At 44.1% G+C, this 19518-nt stretch overlaps 2 protein-coding genes across 2 annotated transcripts in view; one reads left to right on the top strand and one right to left on the bottom strand.

Annotated features, from left to right (window-relative positions):
* Positions 1–2273, top strand: part of LOC149443010 (uncharacterized) — a 105720-nt gene extending 103447 nt beyond the window's left edge. Inside the window, exon 4 of the mRNA XM_089655964.1 lies at positions 139–2273. Coding sequence (XP_089512090.1) covers positions 139–873 — 735 coding nt within the window. The 3' untranslated portion in view covers positions 874–2273. The remainder of the gene's footprint in view (positions 1–138) is intronic.
* An 8104-nt stretch (positions 2274–10377) lies between these two features.
* On the bottom strand, positions 10378–13945 carry LOC149443009 (uncharacterized). The gene is made up of 6 exons (XM_089655953.1): positions 13815–13945; positions 13605–13728; positions 13391–13488; positions 13083–13301; positions 12833–12974; positions 10378–11334 (listed from the first exon to the last, which is right to left on the bottom strand). The coding sequence occupies exons 1-6, from the start codon at positions 13917–13919 to the stop codon at positions 10679–10681; spliced, it is 1344 nt and encodes a 447-aa protein (XP_089512079.1). The 5' UTR covers positions 13920–13945; the 3' UTR covers positions 10378–10678.
* Positions 13946–19518: the final 5573 nt, after the last annotated feature.

Here is a 19518-nt window from a genome sequence, read left to right as displayed (position 1 = left end):
CCAACAGGGAAGAGATTCTCCTGTACTGAGTGCGGGAAGGGTTTCCATTATATATCCCATTTTAATGTGCATAAAAGATCTCACACGGGGGAGAAGCCGTATTCCTGTCCTGAGTGCGGGAAATGTTTTTCAGAGAAGTCCAGTCTTTACAAACATCAGAGATCTCACACAGGGGAGAAGCCGTATTCCTGTTCTGAGTGCGGAAAATGTTTTTCAACAAAGTCCTATCTATACAGACATCAGAGATTTCACACGGGTGAGAAGCCGTATTCCTGTTCTGAGTGCGGGAAATGTTTTTCAGAGAAGTCCCATCTTTATAGACATCAGAGATCTCACACGGGGGAGAAGCCTTATTCTTGTCCTGAGTGCGGGAAATGTTTTTCAAGGAAGTCCCATCTTTACAGGCATCAGAGATCTCACACGGAGGAGAAGGCATGTTCCTGTCCTGAGTGTGGGAAATGTTTTACAAGGAAGTCCAATCTTTACACACACCAGCGATCTCACACGGGGGAGAAGCCATATTCCTGTCCTGAGTGTGGGAAATGTTTTTCAGGGAAGTACAGTCTTTACATACATCAGAGATCTCACACAGGTGAGAAGCCGTATTCCTGTCCTGAGTGCGGGAAATGTTTTTCAATGAATTCCCATCTTTACAGACATCAGAGGTCTCACACGAGCGAGAAGCCATATTCCTGTCCTGAGTGTGGGAAATTTTTTTCAGAGAAGTCCAGTCTTTACACACATCAGAGATCTCATACGGGGAAGAAGCCGTATTCCTGTCCTGAGTGTGGGAAATGTTTTTCAGAGAAGTCCAGTCTTTCCAAACATCAGAGATCTCACATGGAGGAGAAGCTACTTTCCTGTCCTGAGTGAAGGAAATGTTCCTCACTCAAGTACATTCTTCCTGTACATCAGGGGTCCCACACAACCCTGGAGGTGTATTAGTGCCTTGAGTGCGGGAAATGTCTTCTAGATGAATGTTGCTGGACATCCCAGCTCTCCTGTGGGGAAGAAGCACACCCTGATATACACCTCAGATATACTCCATGGCTGATCTTTATCATGGAAGAAACAGTTGATAAGGAGATGAGAGGCCCCCAAAGACATGGATGAAGTGCAGTAAATGTCGGGGTGCAGAGTGGTCAGTAGATCCTGGAAATGAAGGACACAACTTCAGCCCTTCTTGGGTGTCGGAGTTGCGTTTCCTGATAATGATATAGCGGGTTACAGAGCTAGAAGCCGGGAGAGCCCAGATCTCGTTATCGGGGAACTTTACACAGACAACAAGAACTTCTGAAGTTGATGTCCTTCATTTCAAGGCTCTACAGAACAGTGGTGACCCCGAAGCGTCTCTCTGTCTTCAGTCCATCCTTCTCCCATCCCCCAACAGGAGGGAAGGAGAACTCCGCCCCAAACTAGGGGGGAACTTTCCTCTCATTTCCCTTTGCTTCTGTGTGGGTTTGGGTGGTTGGAGGAGTGCGGCACGAGAGGGAACACAGCTTGTTCTATGTCTACATATGGGGTCTGGGTAGAGGGGATCCACCGGAAAATATTTCTATTTGATTTTGTGCAAATCGTTTCTGTTTTCACTTTGAAGGGCGATATTATGTGTGGTTTGTAAAAGGGATTGGCCCAATAGTTACCACCCCACTTAGAGAATAGATGAACTAATATGACCAGCATTCATTCAGCCATGTCACATGTTGGTCTTATTTTATTTCACACAGTGATTTCCTATGATCATTGGCTCCATCTAGTGGCCATAATGTATTAAACGGTTTTTGCTGAGTGAGGCATTTTGGAACCAATACCTCACTATGGCCACTAGTTGGAGCTACATTTATGAGCACTAGATATTAATGAACATACATTGAATAAAACCTCAGGATTAAACCAACCATTGATTTTAAACAAAAAAAAAACCCTATTTGTCCCTTAGATGTTGCTAAGAATCAGTAATTAGCTCCACCTACTATATGAAAGGGTTAATAGTTCACTCACTTTTGCTTTATGCCTACTAACTGGTTTGTTGTACATACAAGATGTTCCCGTGGGATGTGAATGCTGGTATCTATGCACACATTTCTTGTTTATAGAAATCACAGAAGTCACTATCCTGTTGTATTTTTGTTATGACGCGCCATGGAGAAGTTTACTGAAATCTCTATTCTGTATTCTGATTGGTGCTTTATGGAAACCGCCTGAAATATGCCGCATTCTCATTTATTACTTAAAGCTTGATGAATAATAAAGAAGTCACATTTTGCATCACACATCTAGATGTCTGACTTGTATTATTCCCAAAGTACTTTGAACTGGATGTTTGTATGGAGGAGGAGGCCGGCATAAATTGATGTTCCTGACAGAAGTGGGATAGGATCGGCCATCGGAGGTAAGTGAGCATTTTTTGTCTTCCTTTGCCCTGATCGCCCCCTATCTCCACCAAGCCTCTGTGCTGCGGTAGCACGAGCAATTGTCCGCTGGAGCTTTGGGAGCTCGTGGGGTTAAACAGAACCTAGGTTGATGTATAAGAAATGTGTGTATGTCCTCCATACAATCATACAGAGTAGTGTGTTCAGTGATTATGTACGCTTGTAACTAGAGAAACTGTTCAGTAGATGTATTCTAAGTCTCTGTAGGACTGTGAGACGCCCCATCTACTCAGCGAGGAAATTTCTCCATTGACCTGGGATAGGTGAAAGCACGGTGACAGTCTGAAGCAGTCACAATAGGGGTGTATCTGTCCAGGGGATTTTCAGCCTTGAAGCACTTGTGCAGTTGAGGAGAATTTTGTCGGAGATCTACGTGAGTTCAGTCCAGCTTCACCCGGCACAAAGAGTCATCACCGGGACAGAAACACATAGGCCAGCTCACATAATATTGCTTCTTTGCTTTGCAGTGATGATGGGAAACTCCCAAGGTAAGGGGAAGTACCCAGACCCTCCGGAGCCACCGTGTAAAGTAATCAGAGGAAGAAAACTGTTAAAGAAATTTACTAAGGAAGACGGATCATCTCTAGAAAAATCCCAACTACCAGCTAATGAGACATGTAAAGAGTATGTTGCCTGAGTGTCACCTTGGGATTGTGTTGTCCCATGAGTGGACAGCTTGGTGGGGTGGAGTTCAACCATGGGGAGTGCCAGTCCTTTTCCCAGAGATGGGGACAATGATGATTTTCACATGGATATGATAAAGGGGATATGTTTAGGGGATAAAACTGACTTTTCCTATTTTGGTCCAGATCCTGAGTGGGATATGAAATATATGAGAGGGGGAGCATTGAATTGGTTGAAGTATGGCCCAGGATATAAGTACCCGACACCAATCCCTTCTGCCCCAGTAGCTAAACACAGTAATAATCCTTTTTATGGCACTTTGACGCCTGCCACTGCTCTTCCTGATTATATTCAGCTGTATCCTCAGCTCCCTAAGGATGAGGATTATTTGTTGTCACATAATCGGAGGAGACATGCATTACACTCTGCCCCAGCCCAAGAGTCTCTCACTGATAAAGGAGTCCATTTGGCAGTGATCGGTGGTGATGGGGAAGATTCTTCGGAAGAAGAGTCAGGTTGAAGTTTATCAATGCGTGAAATGAATAAAGAGTGGAAAGAAACAAAAGTTACATTGGGAAGGACATTAGACCAGATGCAGCAAACTGACTGCTCCGTTGCCCAGGACCAAGATGGAGAAAAGTAAAAAAGGCAAGGTAGTAAGCAAGGCAATGAAATCAGGAGGACAGACATCCATGTTACAAGAGCAGACAGTACAGGAGAGGGACGCAGCAAGTGAGATGTCAGAAGATTCAGCAGAAGAGGTGAGTTGGCCATAGCAGGATAATTCAGAAGAATTTGGTAAGTATCATATGACATCCAGAAAAGACACAGAAGACGACGAGGGAGCCACCCAAGCTTACCCTTACATCATTGTGGGATGTGATGTGGTGATAGAGCCAATGGAAATGAATGACGTTAATGGAATTATAAAGGGTTGTCCTGATCCTCAGAAAACCCCACTGCTGACATTAACTACTTGAAAAGAGCAACTCAGGGGCAACAATGTTCACATTAGGATAATCATCGATGGAATTTTGGGATATGATATGGAATCAGGTTGGGATTGGACCAACGTGCTGGTATTTATGAGCTTCATGAACCATTTAAACTGGCTGTGGAATATGAGTGGAGAACTACCATGTCGGGAACAGATGTGGATGGAGTTGGCTGCAGAAATGCAGAGGTTGTGGAAAGATAAGCAGTCACTAGATACAGCAGTTGCTTGTAAGCAGAGCAGCAAGGAATCAACTATGGAGTTCCTAAAAAGATTTAAGAAGGTCTGGAAAGAAGAGGCAGGATGAAATCTGACAACACCAGAGTTAGGAATTATATATACAGTGGGGATCGAAAGTTTGGGCACCCCAGCTAAAAATTTGTATTAATGTGCATAAAGAAGCCAAGGAAAGATGGAAAAATCTCCAAAAGGCATCAAATTACAGATTAGACATTCTTATAATATGTCAACAAAAGTTAGATTTTATTTCCATCATTTACACTTTCAGAATAACAGAAAACAAAAAAAAAGCGTCTGCAAAAGTTTGGGCCCCCTGCAGAATTTATAGCATGCACTGCCCCCTTTGCTAAGCTGAGACCTGCCAGTGTCATGGATTGTTCTCAATCATCGTCTGGGAAGACCAGGTGATGTCAGTCTCAAAGGTTTTAAATGCCCAGACTCATCTGACCTTGCCCCAACAATCAGCGCCATGGGTTCTTCTAAGCAGTTGTCTAGAAAACTGAAACTGAAAATAGTTGACGCTCACAAAGCTGGAGAAGGCTATAAGAAGATAGCAAAGCTTTTTCAAATGTCAATATCCTCTGTTCGGAATGTAATTAAGAAATGGCAGTCATCAGGAACAGTGGAAGTTAAAGCAACATCTGGAAGACCAAGAAAAATATCAGACAGAACAGCTCGCAGGATTGTGAGAAAAACAATTCAAAACCCACGTTTGACTGCACGATCTCTCCAGAAAGATCTGGCAGACACTGGAGTTGTGGTACACTATTCCACTATAAAGAGATACTTGTACAAATATGGTCTTCATGGAAGAGTCATCAGAAGAAAACCTCTTCTATGTCCTCACCACAAAAATCATCGTTTGAACTTTGCAAATGAACATATATACAAGCCTGATGCATTTTGGAAACAAGTTCTGTGGACCGATGAGGTTAAAATTGAACTTTTTGGCTGGAATGAGCAAAGGTACGTTTGGAGAAGAAGGGGCACAGAATTTAATGAAAAGAACCTCTGTCCAACTGTGAAGCATGGGGTTGGATCAATCATGCTTTGGGGTTGTGTTGCAGCCAGTGGCACAGGGAACATCTCACGAGTAGAAGGAAAAATGGATTCAATAAAATTTCAGCAAATTTTGGATGGTAACTTGATGCCATCTGTGAAAAAGCTGAAGTTAAAGAGAGGATGGCTTCTACAAATGGATAATGATCCTAAACACACCTGGAAATCCACGGGGGATTACATCAAGAGGCGTAAACTGAAGGTTTTGCCATGGCCTTCACAATCTCCTGACCTCAACATCATTGAAAATCTATGGATAGACCTTAAAAGAGCCGTGCGTGACAGACAGCCCAGAAATCTCAAAGAACCGGAAGACTTTTGTAAGGAAGAATGGGCAAAGATACCTCAAACAAGAATTGAAAGACTCTTGGCTGGCTACAAAAAGCGTTTACAAGCTGTGATACTTGCCAAAGGGGGCAGTACAAGATATTAACTCTGCAGGGTGCCCAAACTTTTGCAGACGCTTTTTTTTTGTTTTCTGTTATTTTGAAAGTGTAAATGATGGAAATAAAATCTAACTTTTGTTGACATATTATAAGAATGTCTAATCTGTAATTTGATGCCTTTTGGAGATTTTTCCATCTTTCCTTGGCTTCTTTATGCACATTAATACAAATTTTTAGCTGGGGTGCCCAAACTTTCGATCCCCACTGTATATACAGGCAGTTATGCAGGGATAGAAAATGGGAGTGGAGGCATCTATGGCTATGACATTGGGACATAACACCGTGTTACATACCACACATCACGTATTACAAATTCTGAAGAATCTTCCCACACAACACATGACAGCCCAAAGAGCCAGTTTGTATGAGGTCATTCTCACTTCCACTGTTCATTTATCTATTAAATACTCCTCTCCAAGTTCAGGACCAATTGCTGTTTTAAATGGCATGCTTGGTTTGAAGTCAGAATCTGACATTCCTCCCGAGGAACATGATTGTGTTCCAGTTATACATGAAGACACTACTCCCAGAGCTGACATGTTGGAAGAGCCAGTAGAAGGGAATGTTGATATCTTTGTAGATGGTTCATGTACAAGACCTAATGACAATGTCTACTTGGCAGGTTATGCGGTCGTTCAACTCCCAGATAAGGTATGGGAAGCAAAGCCCTGCCTTATCTCAGCACAGGCTGCAGAACTCATAGCCCTGACCTGTGTCTGTGAATTATTTGAAGGAAAGATGTTAACATTTACACAGATTCCAAGTACACATTTGATGTAGTGCAGGATTTTGGCAAGATTTGGCAGGGGATCTCATGCATCTTTAGTGAATGATCTTTTGGAAGCCATACACAAGCCCCGTACTATTGCTGGTATCACATGTAAAGCCCACACATCTTCACATGACCCCATAGCTCTGGGTAATGCATTGGCTGACCGTACGGCCAAGGAAGCTGCAGTCTTCACAGGAGTCTGCCAGCCTTGTTTTGACTATGTTAGAGCCGCCCATGCTCCCGGAACAGTTACTCACAGAATTACAGTACACAGGCACTAAAGAGGATATTCAATATTGGAAAGACAAAGGTTTGACATTGGACCAGAACGGTCTGATGTCCAAAGAGGGGATCATAGGGATACCTCAGCACAGTGCACCGGTGCTTATAGCAGTTTCATGGCATAGGGCACAGAGGATGGCAGAGGACTTTGCAGGAAATGAAAAAACATTTTGTATACAGAATTTGTCCCAACGGGTGCAAGATCAGTTAGGAAGGTGTGTTATTTGAGGAACAATAATAGAGGATATCAGTATGGCCAACATGACCATCTTTCTCCAACACAGGGTCCTTTTGGTGAATTACAGACTGATTTTACACACATGCCTAACAAGAGAGGTAAGTATCTGCTGGTTATAGTGGATACATTTTCAAAATGGCCGGAGGTTTTTATCACTAACAAAGAGGATGCGTCCACTGTGGCCAAAATGTTGTGCAAGGAAATTATCTCAAGATGGAGATGCCCTCTGGTGATTGATTCAGACAAGGGCCCATCATTCACATCCAAAGTGACTCAACAGGTAGCCAAATGAATGGTTATTCAATGGAAATTTCACATCCCTTATCACCCACAGAGTTCAGGAATGGTAGAGAGGATGAACAGGACAGTCAAGGAGAAGTTGAGGAAAGCTACTGGAGGTACATTTGTTAAGTGGGGGACTTATCTGCCCGCAGTGTTGGCTGAAATCAGGATGACACCAAACAAAACAACTAAATTGTCACCTTTTGAAATTTTAATGGTCAGACCATTTCCTACCCCATAGACCAAAGGTCTGCTGGTGATGATGCCTGGAGAATTAGAGCTGATCCAAGAAATATATGTGATGAATCGTATAAGGCTTTTGAATGGCATCTACGGTGATGTTTCTTTCTTTTCTGCTTCCCTCACAGGAACCAACACATCCTTTCAAGCCTGGAGACCATGTGGTTGTTAAAGCCGTACATAAGCACAAGGTCCTGGACCCACCTTATGGGGAGCCCGCAGTGATAACAGCCGTGACCCGTACAGCAGTTCTGACTGTGGATTCGCAGGCCTGGATCCATGTGTCAAGAGTAAAGAAAGTCCTGGATTCCCTTCCACCTGAGGTGTTGACTACAAAGAGGGTGAAGAAGGTGTCGAACACCCTGAAGCAGACGTGTTAGAGAGAGAAGCAGGCGATATAGTTCTAGTAGAAGACAGACAGACCGATAACAATCAAGATGTCCATACTTTTGCATCCATAAACCTCTTGGAAAATCTTCCTTTTAATAGGTTGTCTTACAGTGATTGTATTTCTCTGATTTGGGTGATTAGTACGTTATTATCACCTGCAGGACTTGATGTACATTTGCCCGCAGCCCCATAAGACTGACCCTTGTCCCAACACAGACATCCATGTAAACTGTTAAAGCAATCATAGAATGTCTGGGTTTATATGGCAAGGAGAGTGATGAATGTTTCCAATTTCCATCTGTCAGATATGCTGCCGATCATTTAGCTACATGTTTGATGGCCATTCCCACCCCAACCTCGGTTTTGTTGGACATTTTCAGAGTAATGACTAATGATACTGATGTAAGAATGGATGATGGACCATCTATGTCATTGTATGAGGACTGTCAGAACTGTCCAGGTCCATATAAAGGCTGGGAATATATGACTGGTATGAAAACGTTGAATGTTCCCCCAGGAGATGTGTTACAATATGACATGTGATTCTGAAGAGATTCCCCGGTGTTGGGATCTCAGATTTCCATATGGCCCACATCACACAACCCGATCTCCTCAGGACAGGATTTTCTGTACGTCTAATAGAACATGTAGTTCAGTACATAACCCAATGACCTGTCATCATGTTCTATCACAGCCCAGCCACACTCAGCAGGTCACACTACCTTTAGGATGGTTGTTTTCTTGTGGAAATCCCACATATTCATATATTCCAGGAATATTACTGGAGGGCCTTGTACTTGGAGCCGTCTGAGTATGATATTGCCTGAGCATCCTAAAGCTATGGAGAAGGATCTAAGACAGCAATGGGCAAACTACGGCCCGGCGGACCTTTTAATCCGGCCCGCGGAGCTAGGCTCCCACTAGGCTCCTCTCACAGTCCGCCCTGAAGACCGGTGCAGCATGAAAATCTGTCCCCCTCAACGTATCTGCGCATGTGCCGGAGATCGCCGATCGGCTGCTAATGCCTGAAACTGGCACATGCGCAGATACGTCGAGGGGGACAGATCCTCATAGGAGACAGATTTTCATGCTACACCGGAACGACACGGGAATACGGCGAGAGGAACGCGCGGAGCAAAGGTAAGTGAATTGACACAGGGGGGACTTGGGGACTTAATATAGGGGGTGAATTACTATATGGGGGATGAATTACTATGGGGGATGAATTACTATATGGGGGATGAATTACTATATGGGGGATGAATTACTATGGGGGATGAATTACTATATGGGGGATGAATTACTATGGGGGATGAATTACTATGGGGGATGAATTACTATATGGGGGATGAATTACTATGGGGGATGAATTACTATATGGGGGATGAATTACTATAGGGGGGATGAATTACTATATGGGGGATTAATTACTATGCTTACTATGGGGGAATATTACTATACTTACTATGGATGACACATACACATCATTCATCTACTCTTGGTCCGGCCCCCGGGTCCAATATATGAACCCATTGCGGCCCTCAAGTCAAAAAGTTTGCCCACCCCTGATCTAAGATCAAGAAGGAGGACGAGATTGTATCAGAAGATTGTATATCAGACATCACACTGCTTTCCAAAGCTGAATACACTAGTTTAGTTGGATCTATTGTATGTAGTCTGGATAAAAGTCTGAATCGTACTTCTATGGCTTTGCAGGAACTGTTACTCCACCTCCAAGGAACCCGTAAAGCTGTTCTTCAGAATCCAGTGACTATAGATGATTTACTGCTTAACAATGATCATGGTTGGGAACATTGTGACGGAATGTAAGTGATCATGCCACCTCTATACAATCACACATAAAGGCTTTACATGACTTGTCCTCAGGAATTAAACAGGATGTTCCTGGTAATTGGTGGGACGGGGTATTTGGATGGATACCCGGCCTAGGAAGATTGAGACAATTAATGGGTGGTCTGATAATAGCATGTTGTGGCCTAATTGGCGTGTGCTGTTAGTATGAATCCATGCCTGAAGAAGGAAATGAAGGGGTCTGCTCAAAGAAAATTCATTGGACGAATATGATAAAAATTAATATTTAAAAATGTAACACATTGATTTCCTATGACCGTCAGCTCCATCTAGTGACCATAATGAGGTATTATTCATGAAATACCTCAATCAGTAAAAGTAGTGCAATACTGCATTATGGCCACTAGATGGAGCCAAGAAAATCAGAGTATGAAATAAAATACGGCCAATATTCAACCCATCTAGGCGAATGCCGGTCACATTCGTTCAACTAAATCTTTTTTTTTTTTTTTAAATAGACCTCTAAATGTTTGTGAAATCTCCCACCACAAAATGTACTCAGCCAATGAAAGGTCATGACACCATTTTTATTCTTTTTCTGCTATCAATGGCCAACCCGGTCCCACACTTCATCCATGTCTTTGGGGACCTCTGATCTCCTTATCAACTGTTTCTTTCATGATGAAGATCAGCCATGGAGTATATCTGAGGTGTATATCAGGGTGTGCTTCTTCCCGAGAGCTGGGATGTCCAGCAACATTCATCTAGAAGACATTTCCCGCACTCAGGGCACTAATACACCTCCAGGGTTGTGTGGGACCCCTGATGTACAGGAAGACAGGACTTCAATGAGGAACATTTTCCTCACTAAGGACAGGAAAGTGGCTTCTCCGTCGCATGAGATCGCTGATGGCTGGAAAGATTGGACTTCTGTAAAAAACATTTCCCGCACTCGGGACAGGAATACGGCTTCTCTCCCGTGTGAGATCTCTGATGTCTGTAAAGACTGGATTTATCTGAAAAACTTTTCCCACACTCAGGACAAGAATATGGCTTCTCCCCCGTGTGAGATCTTTGATGTATGTAAATATGGGACTTCTGTGAAAATTTTTTCCCGCACTCAAGACAGGAATACGGCTTCTCTCCTGTGTGAGATCTCTGATGTGTGTAAAGATGGGACTTCTGTGAAAAACATTTCCCGCAGTCAGGACAGGAATACGGCTTCTCCCCTGTGTGAGATCTTTTATGCACATTAAGATGGTATGTAGAACAGAACCTCTTCCCACACTCAATACAGTAGAATCTCTTCCCTGTTGGAAGGTCGGCCTGGTCCCGCACAGTCTGAGGTTCCTCAGGATACGAGGAATCCGATGGTCCATCTACACTGGGTGGTGCCGGATGGACATTGGAGGGAGCCGGGTTTTCTCCTGGACTATACTGTGTGATGTCCTCATCTTCTACTTTCCAGTCTGGAGACAAAGTGAGACAATCCTCTGAGGTTTTCCTCATCTGCCGGCCATGGACTAAAATACAAAGACAAAGAGGATTACTAGACAGGAGCTGATTGGTTCCCCCAAACCAGGACTCCGCCCACATCAGGCAGCTTGGTCTCTGAGGAGCTTACAATTCCACCCTCAAGGGAACTAGGAAATGGCTCCTTTGATCTCCTACCAGGTCATTTCTTTATTCATGGACCTTAGTCAGAGAGTGAGGAAACAACCAGAACTGTCTTTTATAGGAGGGACAGTGATGAGGGGATTATAGGACGAGGGTCCCCACCCCCTCTATCACTCATCGCCATCTTCCCAACACAAGAAGTACTGCACTTCCTTATTTACTCCATGATTTAGTCATGAAGAACAGCGGGGCTGAGCCCCACCAGAGGTCAGAGAGTGAGGATGGGGGGAGAACAACCAAGATGAAGACTGGACTGATCCTGAAGACCACCATCATTGGGGTATTGACTCCTCCCTCATTATCACTTTCTGTTTAAGGGTCCAAAGTTGGAGGATGTTATCACATTATTATCACCATGTAAAAGTCTGTGCTCCAATCACATCATCTGATATAAAATGTCCAGCTGGGAGGAAATGGGGGGAACAAAGGAGAATCCATATTATGTGTATATATAACAGTGGGGGGAGGGGGACAGCAGAAGTCAGGAGTATGGAATGTACAACATAGAGTATATAGTGCAAGGGTCAGGAGTATGTAATGTACAACATAGAGTATATAGTGCAGGGGTCAGGAGTATGTAATGTACAACATAGAGTATATAGTGCAGGGGTCAGGAGTATGTAATGTACAACATAGAGTATATAGTGCAGGGGTCAGGAGTATGTCATGTACAACATACAGTATATGGTGCAGCAAGCAGGAGTATGTCATGCACAACAGAGTATATAGAGTAGGGCTCAGGATAATGTAATGTACAACAGAGTATATAGTGCAGGGGTCAGGAGTATGTAATTTACAATATAAATGATACAGTGTAAGGGTCAGGACTCATAATATTGGTATTCAGTAATCAGTGGAACATTAAATGTTTACTGTAGACAAGTTGCAGAGATCCCACACCGCTGCCTCCCATCTCCTGAGACTGCACTCAGTGACTTGGGTCTGACACTATACAGACATATCCCTCCACCCGGCACAGCCAGCAGACCACAGAGCAAGGAACCCTGGGAGAATTGTTTTGTCAGAGATCTTACTAGACCCGGGCATGGGGAAGGAGACCCAAATCCCATGTCCCAGGTGTCTATGTCAAGTAATGCCCATGAATCAGAATTTTCCTGCCAGCTGAACCCCAGAACCTCCATAAATCCAGTCTAGATACATAAATTGTGTCTGCAGCACAGAGAAGGAAGATTATCCGAGAGAAATCCAGGAATACAGGACGGGGAACACAGCTCAGGAAAGTGACCAGGGGATTACAGGCTGATATCACCCAGTCCCCGCCCTACTCTGGACCAATCAGTGAGCAGTATGGGTGGAGGAATGGATTTAGTGTTCATGACCCACCTGTGCTGATCTCTGTAGGAGTGTCCTCCTCTATAAATGTCCCCGTTATTCCATCCTCCTCCATAGACTGCTGATCATCCCTCACATACGCCTCTTCTTCTTCTGCTTTCACCTCAAATTCTATATCGATTGGATCTCCACTCTAAATCAAGGAAATGAGAGAAAATATCATCTGTAAAATATAAGATCATATAAAAACTCCACACATCATCTCCACAAGTCCATGTTCTAGATGCTCCATCCCACCAACCTTGTAATAGTGAGGGATGGTGTGACCTTCCTGTGTGGAATCCTGGGAATACAGAGGATGGGGACATCTCTCTGGTGGGTTCCTGTAGCTGGATGAGTCCACAATGGTGTCCTGGTACAGATCTTTGTGTTCTCTTAGAAGCTCTGACTCCTCCATCCCCCCATCCTCCTCCTCTTTCTCTTCTTTAACCTCAACTTTAGGATCTCTCAGGTCTCCACTCTGAATATATAATAAAAATGACATCAATGGTAACAATGCAGATAATGTACAGATCCTAATGATACTATCAGTGATTGTTCCTCATCTACCTGATGATGGTGAGGGATGGTGTGACCTTCCTGTGTGGAATCCCGGGAATACAGAGGACGGGGACATCTCTCTGGTGGGTTCCCATGACTGGATCCATCTGTAGGAAACACACACACTGACTGAATCCATTGTTTCTATGTGTTTATCAGATGATGGGGGATCTAGGTGGATCCTCCGTACTGCTCTCTCCTTTACAATAAAGTCTCCTCTTACCCGGTGATGTGAGGGGCGGCTGATTGTCCATCATGACGTCCTTGTAGAGATCCTTGTGTCCTTCTAAATACTCCCACTCCTCCATGGAGAAATAGACAGTGACACCCTGACACCTTATAGGAACCTGACACACACAATGATACAGTCACCATCCAGACACATCCCTTGTCTGTTACTGGAGAATGTCCCAGAATTCCCGGCACCGCTCACCTCTCCTGTCAGCAGCTCCATCATCTTCTTGGTGACTTCTAGAATCTTCTGCATGTTGTGTCTCTCAGGGTTTAGGGAGTCACATGGAGGCACTGTGATGGTCATATGATCACCTGACTTCAGAAGAGGAAATCTCTGTATTGAGGAACCAATAGGAATATCATGTTAGACTCCCAGAATCCTCCTCATCTCTCCGGTCAGGTCTGTGTTTTAATAGAGATAAGAGTGATGTCATGTGACCTCCCAGAATCCTCCTCACCTCTCCGGTCAGCAGGTAGATGATCTCCAGGGTGAGGTTTAGTATCTTCTCAGTCATGTGACTCCGGTCCTCCTCCATCCTCATTGGTGCCATCATGTGATCTATACAGGTCTCCTTGTAGACGGATAACTTTGGGAAATGAAAGAAAGAATGATTTGGATGGTATTGGTCACACAATAATAGGATGTGGATGTGAGGGGGGAATAGGAGGGTTGCTGGACATTGAAGGACTACCCCCCCCCCCATGGGAAGACATTTTGTTTTGACTGTTTAGTGTTTACTACAATTTTGAGGTCCGGGGCCCCTTTTCTCTGTTGGGTTTGTTTGGTCTCTGAACTGGTTTTGTTGAGTATTAGATCTGCAGACAAGGAATGATAAATCTGATCCTTCCTATGACTAGTTTGCTCTGAGGCAGTGCTGTGAGGTCAATGTCGGCTCATCATGCAGGGATGGTCACTTTATATCGCCCGACGCCCGGGATATGTAGTTCTGGGTGCCGGGCAAGTATTGCCTTTAATCTTTAACCCTGCTAAGGGCAAGCCACAGGGCTCTCCTTTCAGGTTCCAGCCTCTGCCACCCCGTGTGTGTGATCCTCTCCTGTACCTGCTATGCTTCCCCGGCTCTGCTTGCCCATCTGTGGGCCCGGTTCAGTGGGTGTCGGAGGGTAGAGGGGACAGAGGAGAGCAGACACGTTCACTCCCTTCTTGTCCTGACCCAGAACCGACGTTATGACAGATTTCCCGACCATCGAGGCCGGCAAAGAATGTAATGCGATGCGATGTGCACTACATTACATCCAATGGAGTACAGGGGAGACATTGGGGGTCTTTTAGACCCTGGATGTCTCAATAAAGAAAACCTGTCATCAAAAGTCATCACATAGAGGACTTTGTCCCCTTAAGTAAAAATGTTTTTTTAATTGTAAACAATTAAAGTTACACCCAAGTACATAACTCCTCCCCTTAAAAAATGTGGAGGCTCCCCACCCCACATATATGCGCACCCAAACATAAGAGCACACGCTGGAGCGCCTACACGTGATAACATTGATTGTGATACACGTTACATATCGCCGGTCACACCAGAATGAGAGGATAATTCTAGGAGCAGACCTCCTCCGTACTCTATACTGATGACCTAGAAGGGGCTATAAATGTGTCACCTATAGATAATACCGGGGACTAAAGGTTGTCACCATTTCAGCACACACAACTTAAGGGTTGACATGTTGGATATCTATTTACTCGCTGCAACCTCGGCTTTTATATTTTTACAAATAAATGGGTCATTTATTGCTTTTCTGTGCCCTGAAATTAACTTAAGTGTATTTTTTGCTGAAATTTGGCATTTCCTAGAGTTTGTGATAATATTTTGTGACATAAAAAAATAGAACTGCCACTATTTTCTCTAAAGTCTCTACTTTCAGAAAATCAATATTTTGGGGGTTTTGTGTCATCTTTAGGGCTAAAATTATTTTTTAAATGTGTAAAAAATGCAAAAACAGCTTTGGGAGTGAAAGGGAGAAAGGATAAGCCGGACACTCCCCTTTCCTGAGGAGCAGCCAATCGGTTCTCATTACACTGCAAGGTCTCTCCCCTCCCTGCTAGTCCCGGGTGCGGTGCTGGAGACAGGCGGGGGAGGGGAGGAGGAGATAAACAGCGCAATGTTACACATATTACACATTTAAGTTGCTATAAAGCCCCTTTCATTTTTTTTTGTTTACAAACGATTTTATTTTTCAAAGAGAAGACTGAAAATAACAGTACAGCGTCAAACAATGTGTACAGTATTAACAAGGCACACTTGAATCGTACAATTCAGAAAGGCACATCATATAGAAAGGGTAAAAAAGAAGAGAAAGGAAAGGAGAATAGATCCTAAGTACATGAGAAATATAAAGGAAAAGTAGGCTGAATGATATATGTGTGAACAGGACACGTCAATCAACCTTCACATGGAATGCCACTATTCATGTAGTAAATGTCTCTGAACCTTCCATGATTCCCATTTTCTATCAGACAAGTGCATCTTGTCCAGTAAGTTATAATGAATTCTCTCCATGAGCATCACAGCATCTACTCTATGTAAAACAGAGGCCAATGGTACCGTGATAGATTCCCAATGTAGGGCGATAGCCCACAAAGTAGAAATACAAATAGTATGTATCAATGTCATAAAATTTTCAGGAACCCCCCGGGATACGAGCTCCCAATAGGAAGACTGTATAGTCAGACGTACCGGAACACCCACCAGTGAAGTCACCAACTCAGATATCCTGCCCCACACCAAGGATAAAGTTGGGCAAGCCCACAACGTATGTACCAAAGTACTGGTGAGGCCGCAGCCCCGGAAACATAACGGGGACGTTTGTGGGTACAAAACGTGTAGCCTTGGCGGGGTATAATACCATCTGGTTAATACCTTGAGGGCCGTCTCACGGACAGAAAGAGATGGAGAGCTCTTACATATGTTATCCACCATGGAATCCCAATCCTCATCCGAAAAGGTGATACCACTATCTGCTTCCCATTTGTGTCTCTATAAAGGAGGTGAGGGAGAGAGACTGACTAGGAATTGGTGATACAGATCAGAGATAAGACCTTTGCCCCTGGGAGAGTCACGGCTCAAACGTTCAAAAAACAAAATCGGAGATGAAGGTGTAAGGCCAAAATGTGAGTTAAAAAAAGTCTAATCTGCCGATAACGATGATATTCACAAAGCAGAACATCAAAAAGTACGCACATCATATCAAAGGGAATATAAGATCCTCCACTTTGACAGTCAGACAACCTAATAAAGGATCTATCGTACCACCAACGAAACGCCTGAGGAGAAGAAAATGCTGTACTAAAGTTAGGGTCACCAAAAAACGATACACCCGGGGAAACAGAAGAGACCAGATTTCATTGAAGTTTCCATCGAGACCAAAGTGTCAATGAATGGCCACAACAGAGTTATAAAAAGTTAACGATCGAGGGAGGATTTTGGACCATAAAATACCCGGTAAATAAAATGGGCGTATAGATTGAGATTCAAATCTAACCCCCGGGATCTGGGAGTTAACAGTCGCCCATTGTGATAATTGTGCAAAACACGCTGAAAGGTAATAGAGCCAAAAATTGGGAAGACCGAGGCCCCCCGTCCGTTGTGACCGGTACAAAACCGATGAGGTAACCCAAATAAATTGATAACACCAAATAATTGTTAATCAGCCGCTGAAAGCGATCCAGAAACATTTTGGAGACGGAGACTGGAAGTGATGTAAATAGATAAAGTACCGTATTTTTCGCCGTATAAGACGCACTTTTTCTTCCCCAAAACTGGGGGGGAAAAGTTGGTGCGTCTCATACGACGAATAGAGAGAGAATCCGTGAGACGCGGCCACGGCCGTAGGAAAGGCCGCGGCTTTGGCCTATCTCTGGAGCGGTCAGCCATCTTAGTACACCCAGCGGTGCGCACTGACGTCATCACCCCCTCTGCTCGTGGATCCTACCATAGCGCGGATCTACAACAACAGGTCAGGAGCGGGGCAATGCAATGTTACTGGCTATTATTACTAATGTGGGGGCAATGTTACTGGCTATTATTACTAATGTGGGGGCAATGTTACTGGCTATTATTACTAATGTGGGGGCAATGTTACTGGCTATTATTACTAATGTGGGGGCAATGTTGCACTGGAACAGTGATGGTGATGACGAGTGGGGGGCAATGGTGGACTTTACAGTGATGAGTGGGGGCAATGGTGGACATTACGTGATGAGTGGGGGCAATGGTGGACATTACGTGATGAGTGGGGGCAATGGTGGATGATGTATTAAACAAAAAGACAAAACGTACCGGTATGTTTGTCTTGTTGGTTTTTTTTACTGATCCGAAAAAGATCCGATCCGTGACTCCTGATCCGTGGAACGATCCGAACCGTGAGTTCTTTCATTTCTGGATTTGTTACATGGTTGGCATAAAATTGTTCATAAACTGCTGTTAACTTTACACAGTTGATATAAAATATTTTACTACAGTATTGGGTTCAGAACCTTTTTTTTCTAGATTTTCCTCCTTTAAAATTGGGTGCGTCTTATATGCCAGAGCGTCTTATTTGGCGAAAAATACGGTAGTTTAGGCAGAATATTCATTGTGACTGCCGTGACTCTACCCAGGAAGGAGATGGGGTACCCATGGCAAACCTTCAGTAGAGTAGAGAGGGGCCACACACATGGGGGGTAATTAGCAGCAAACATATCTGAGTATCTGGGAGTGAGGTTGATACCTTAATAGGAAATCCGATCCGTGGCCCAACGAAATGGAAAAGAGCTACGGAGAGAGGCACTCAGGGAATCAGGAACATTGATGGCATAACCACTGATTTAGTGACATGAACAGACCTGACACTACAGCAAAGTCGTTCAATACCGCCATAGATTAGGCAATGATACTAACGGGATGGTGAGGAAAAGCATGACATCATCAGCATACATACAGATTCTGAAAGGTGAAACCAATAAAGGGTAACCAGAGATGTCTGAATGTGATCTGATTGCAATCACCAAAGATCCCAACACCAGCGCACACAATAGGGATGACAGAGGACAACCATGACGGGTACCTCTACCCAATGTAACAAAGTCAGAGTTACAGCCGGGAAGTCTGATCCTTGTTATGGGAGAGTCATAGAGGGCGAGTATACCAGATAAACACTCATCACTGACACCCATTCTCTGCACCCAGGAAAACAAGGCCAAAGGACACCATCGAAGGCCTCATTAGTGTCCAAACTCAGTAACAAAACTTCTCTGGAGTGCAAATTGGGGTCCTGACTAATGTTTAATGTAAGGAGAATGTTGTCACTGATAAATCTGTCCGGGATAAAACCTGATTGGTCTGGAGACACCAAAGCCCCTTTCATTCTTTAACCCCCCCGGACATTCCTAAAGAGCCTCAGATTTATATACATTTTCTGTTACAAAGGAATGTTTCCTTCCTCCTGAGCAGCAATGTAAGGGGCTCTATGCTCCATACTCCTGACCCCGGCACTCCATCATTGTGTTGGCTGCATAGTGTAATGATTGCCCATTGGCTGCCTGTGTAGTGTCATCATTGCCCTTTGTAGGCCATGTATGGTCAGGATGGTCCTTGTCTTGTCTATTTATTGTCAGTGCTGTTTGTTTAGAGGACCATATTACTAGAATTTATCTCCACAATGAGGAGAATGTTCCGGCCCTGGAAGTGGGGGAATGTTCTGCCCCTGAAGGGGTTCATCTGGGTTCCCACACTATATATGTGTGTATCATCATCTGCTGGAGATAAAAGACGTCACAGTGACTATGGAGGAAGAGGATGGACATGACTATGGAGGAAGAGGACAGACATGACTATGGAGGATGACGGACATGACTATGGAGGAAGCGGATGACATGACTATGGAGGAGGATGACGGACATGACT

Source organism: Staurois parvus, unplaced genomic scaffold, assembly GCF_062004578.1.
Source record: "Staurois parvus isolate SC_StPar_1 unplaced genomic scaffold, SC_StPar_1.0 ptg000879l, whole genome shotgun sequence".
NCBI classification, from domain to species: domain Eukaryota; kingdom Metazoa; phylum Chordata; class Amphibia; order Anura; family Ranidae; genus Staurois; species Staurois parvus.
Note: the sequence above shows the minus strand (reverse complement) of the source record. Positions and strands in the feature narration are given on the sequence as shown.

Bases quoted from the DNA above. Each gene is read 5' to 3' on its own strand.
- LOC149443009 (XM_089655953.1), bottom strand. From the start codon at position 13,919: ATGACCATCACAGTGCCTCCATGTGACTCCCTAAACCCTGAGAGACAC. The intron at 13,489-13,604 runs GTAAGAGGAGAC...TGTTTCCTACAG, and splicing joins GCCGCCCCTCACATCACCGG to ATGGATCCAGTCATGGGAAC. The intron at 11,335-12,832 runs GTGGGTCATGAA...TTTGTATTTTAG, and splicing joins TCCTACAGAGATCAGCACAG to TCCATGGCCGGCAGATGAGG.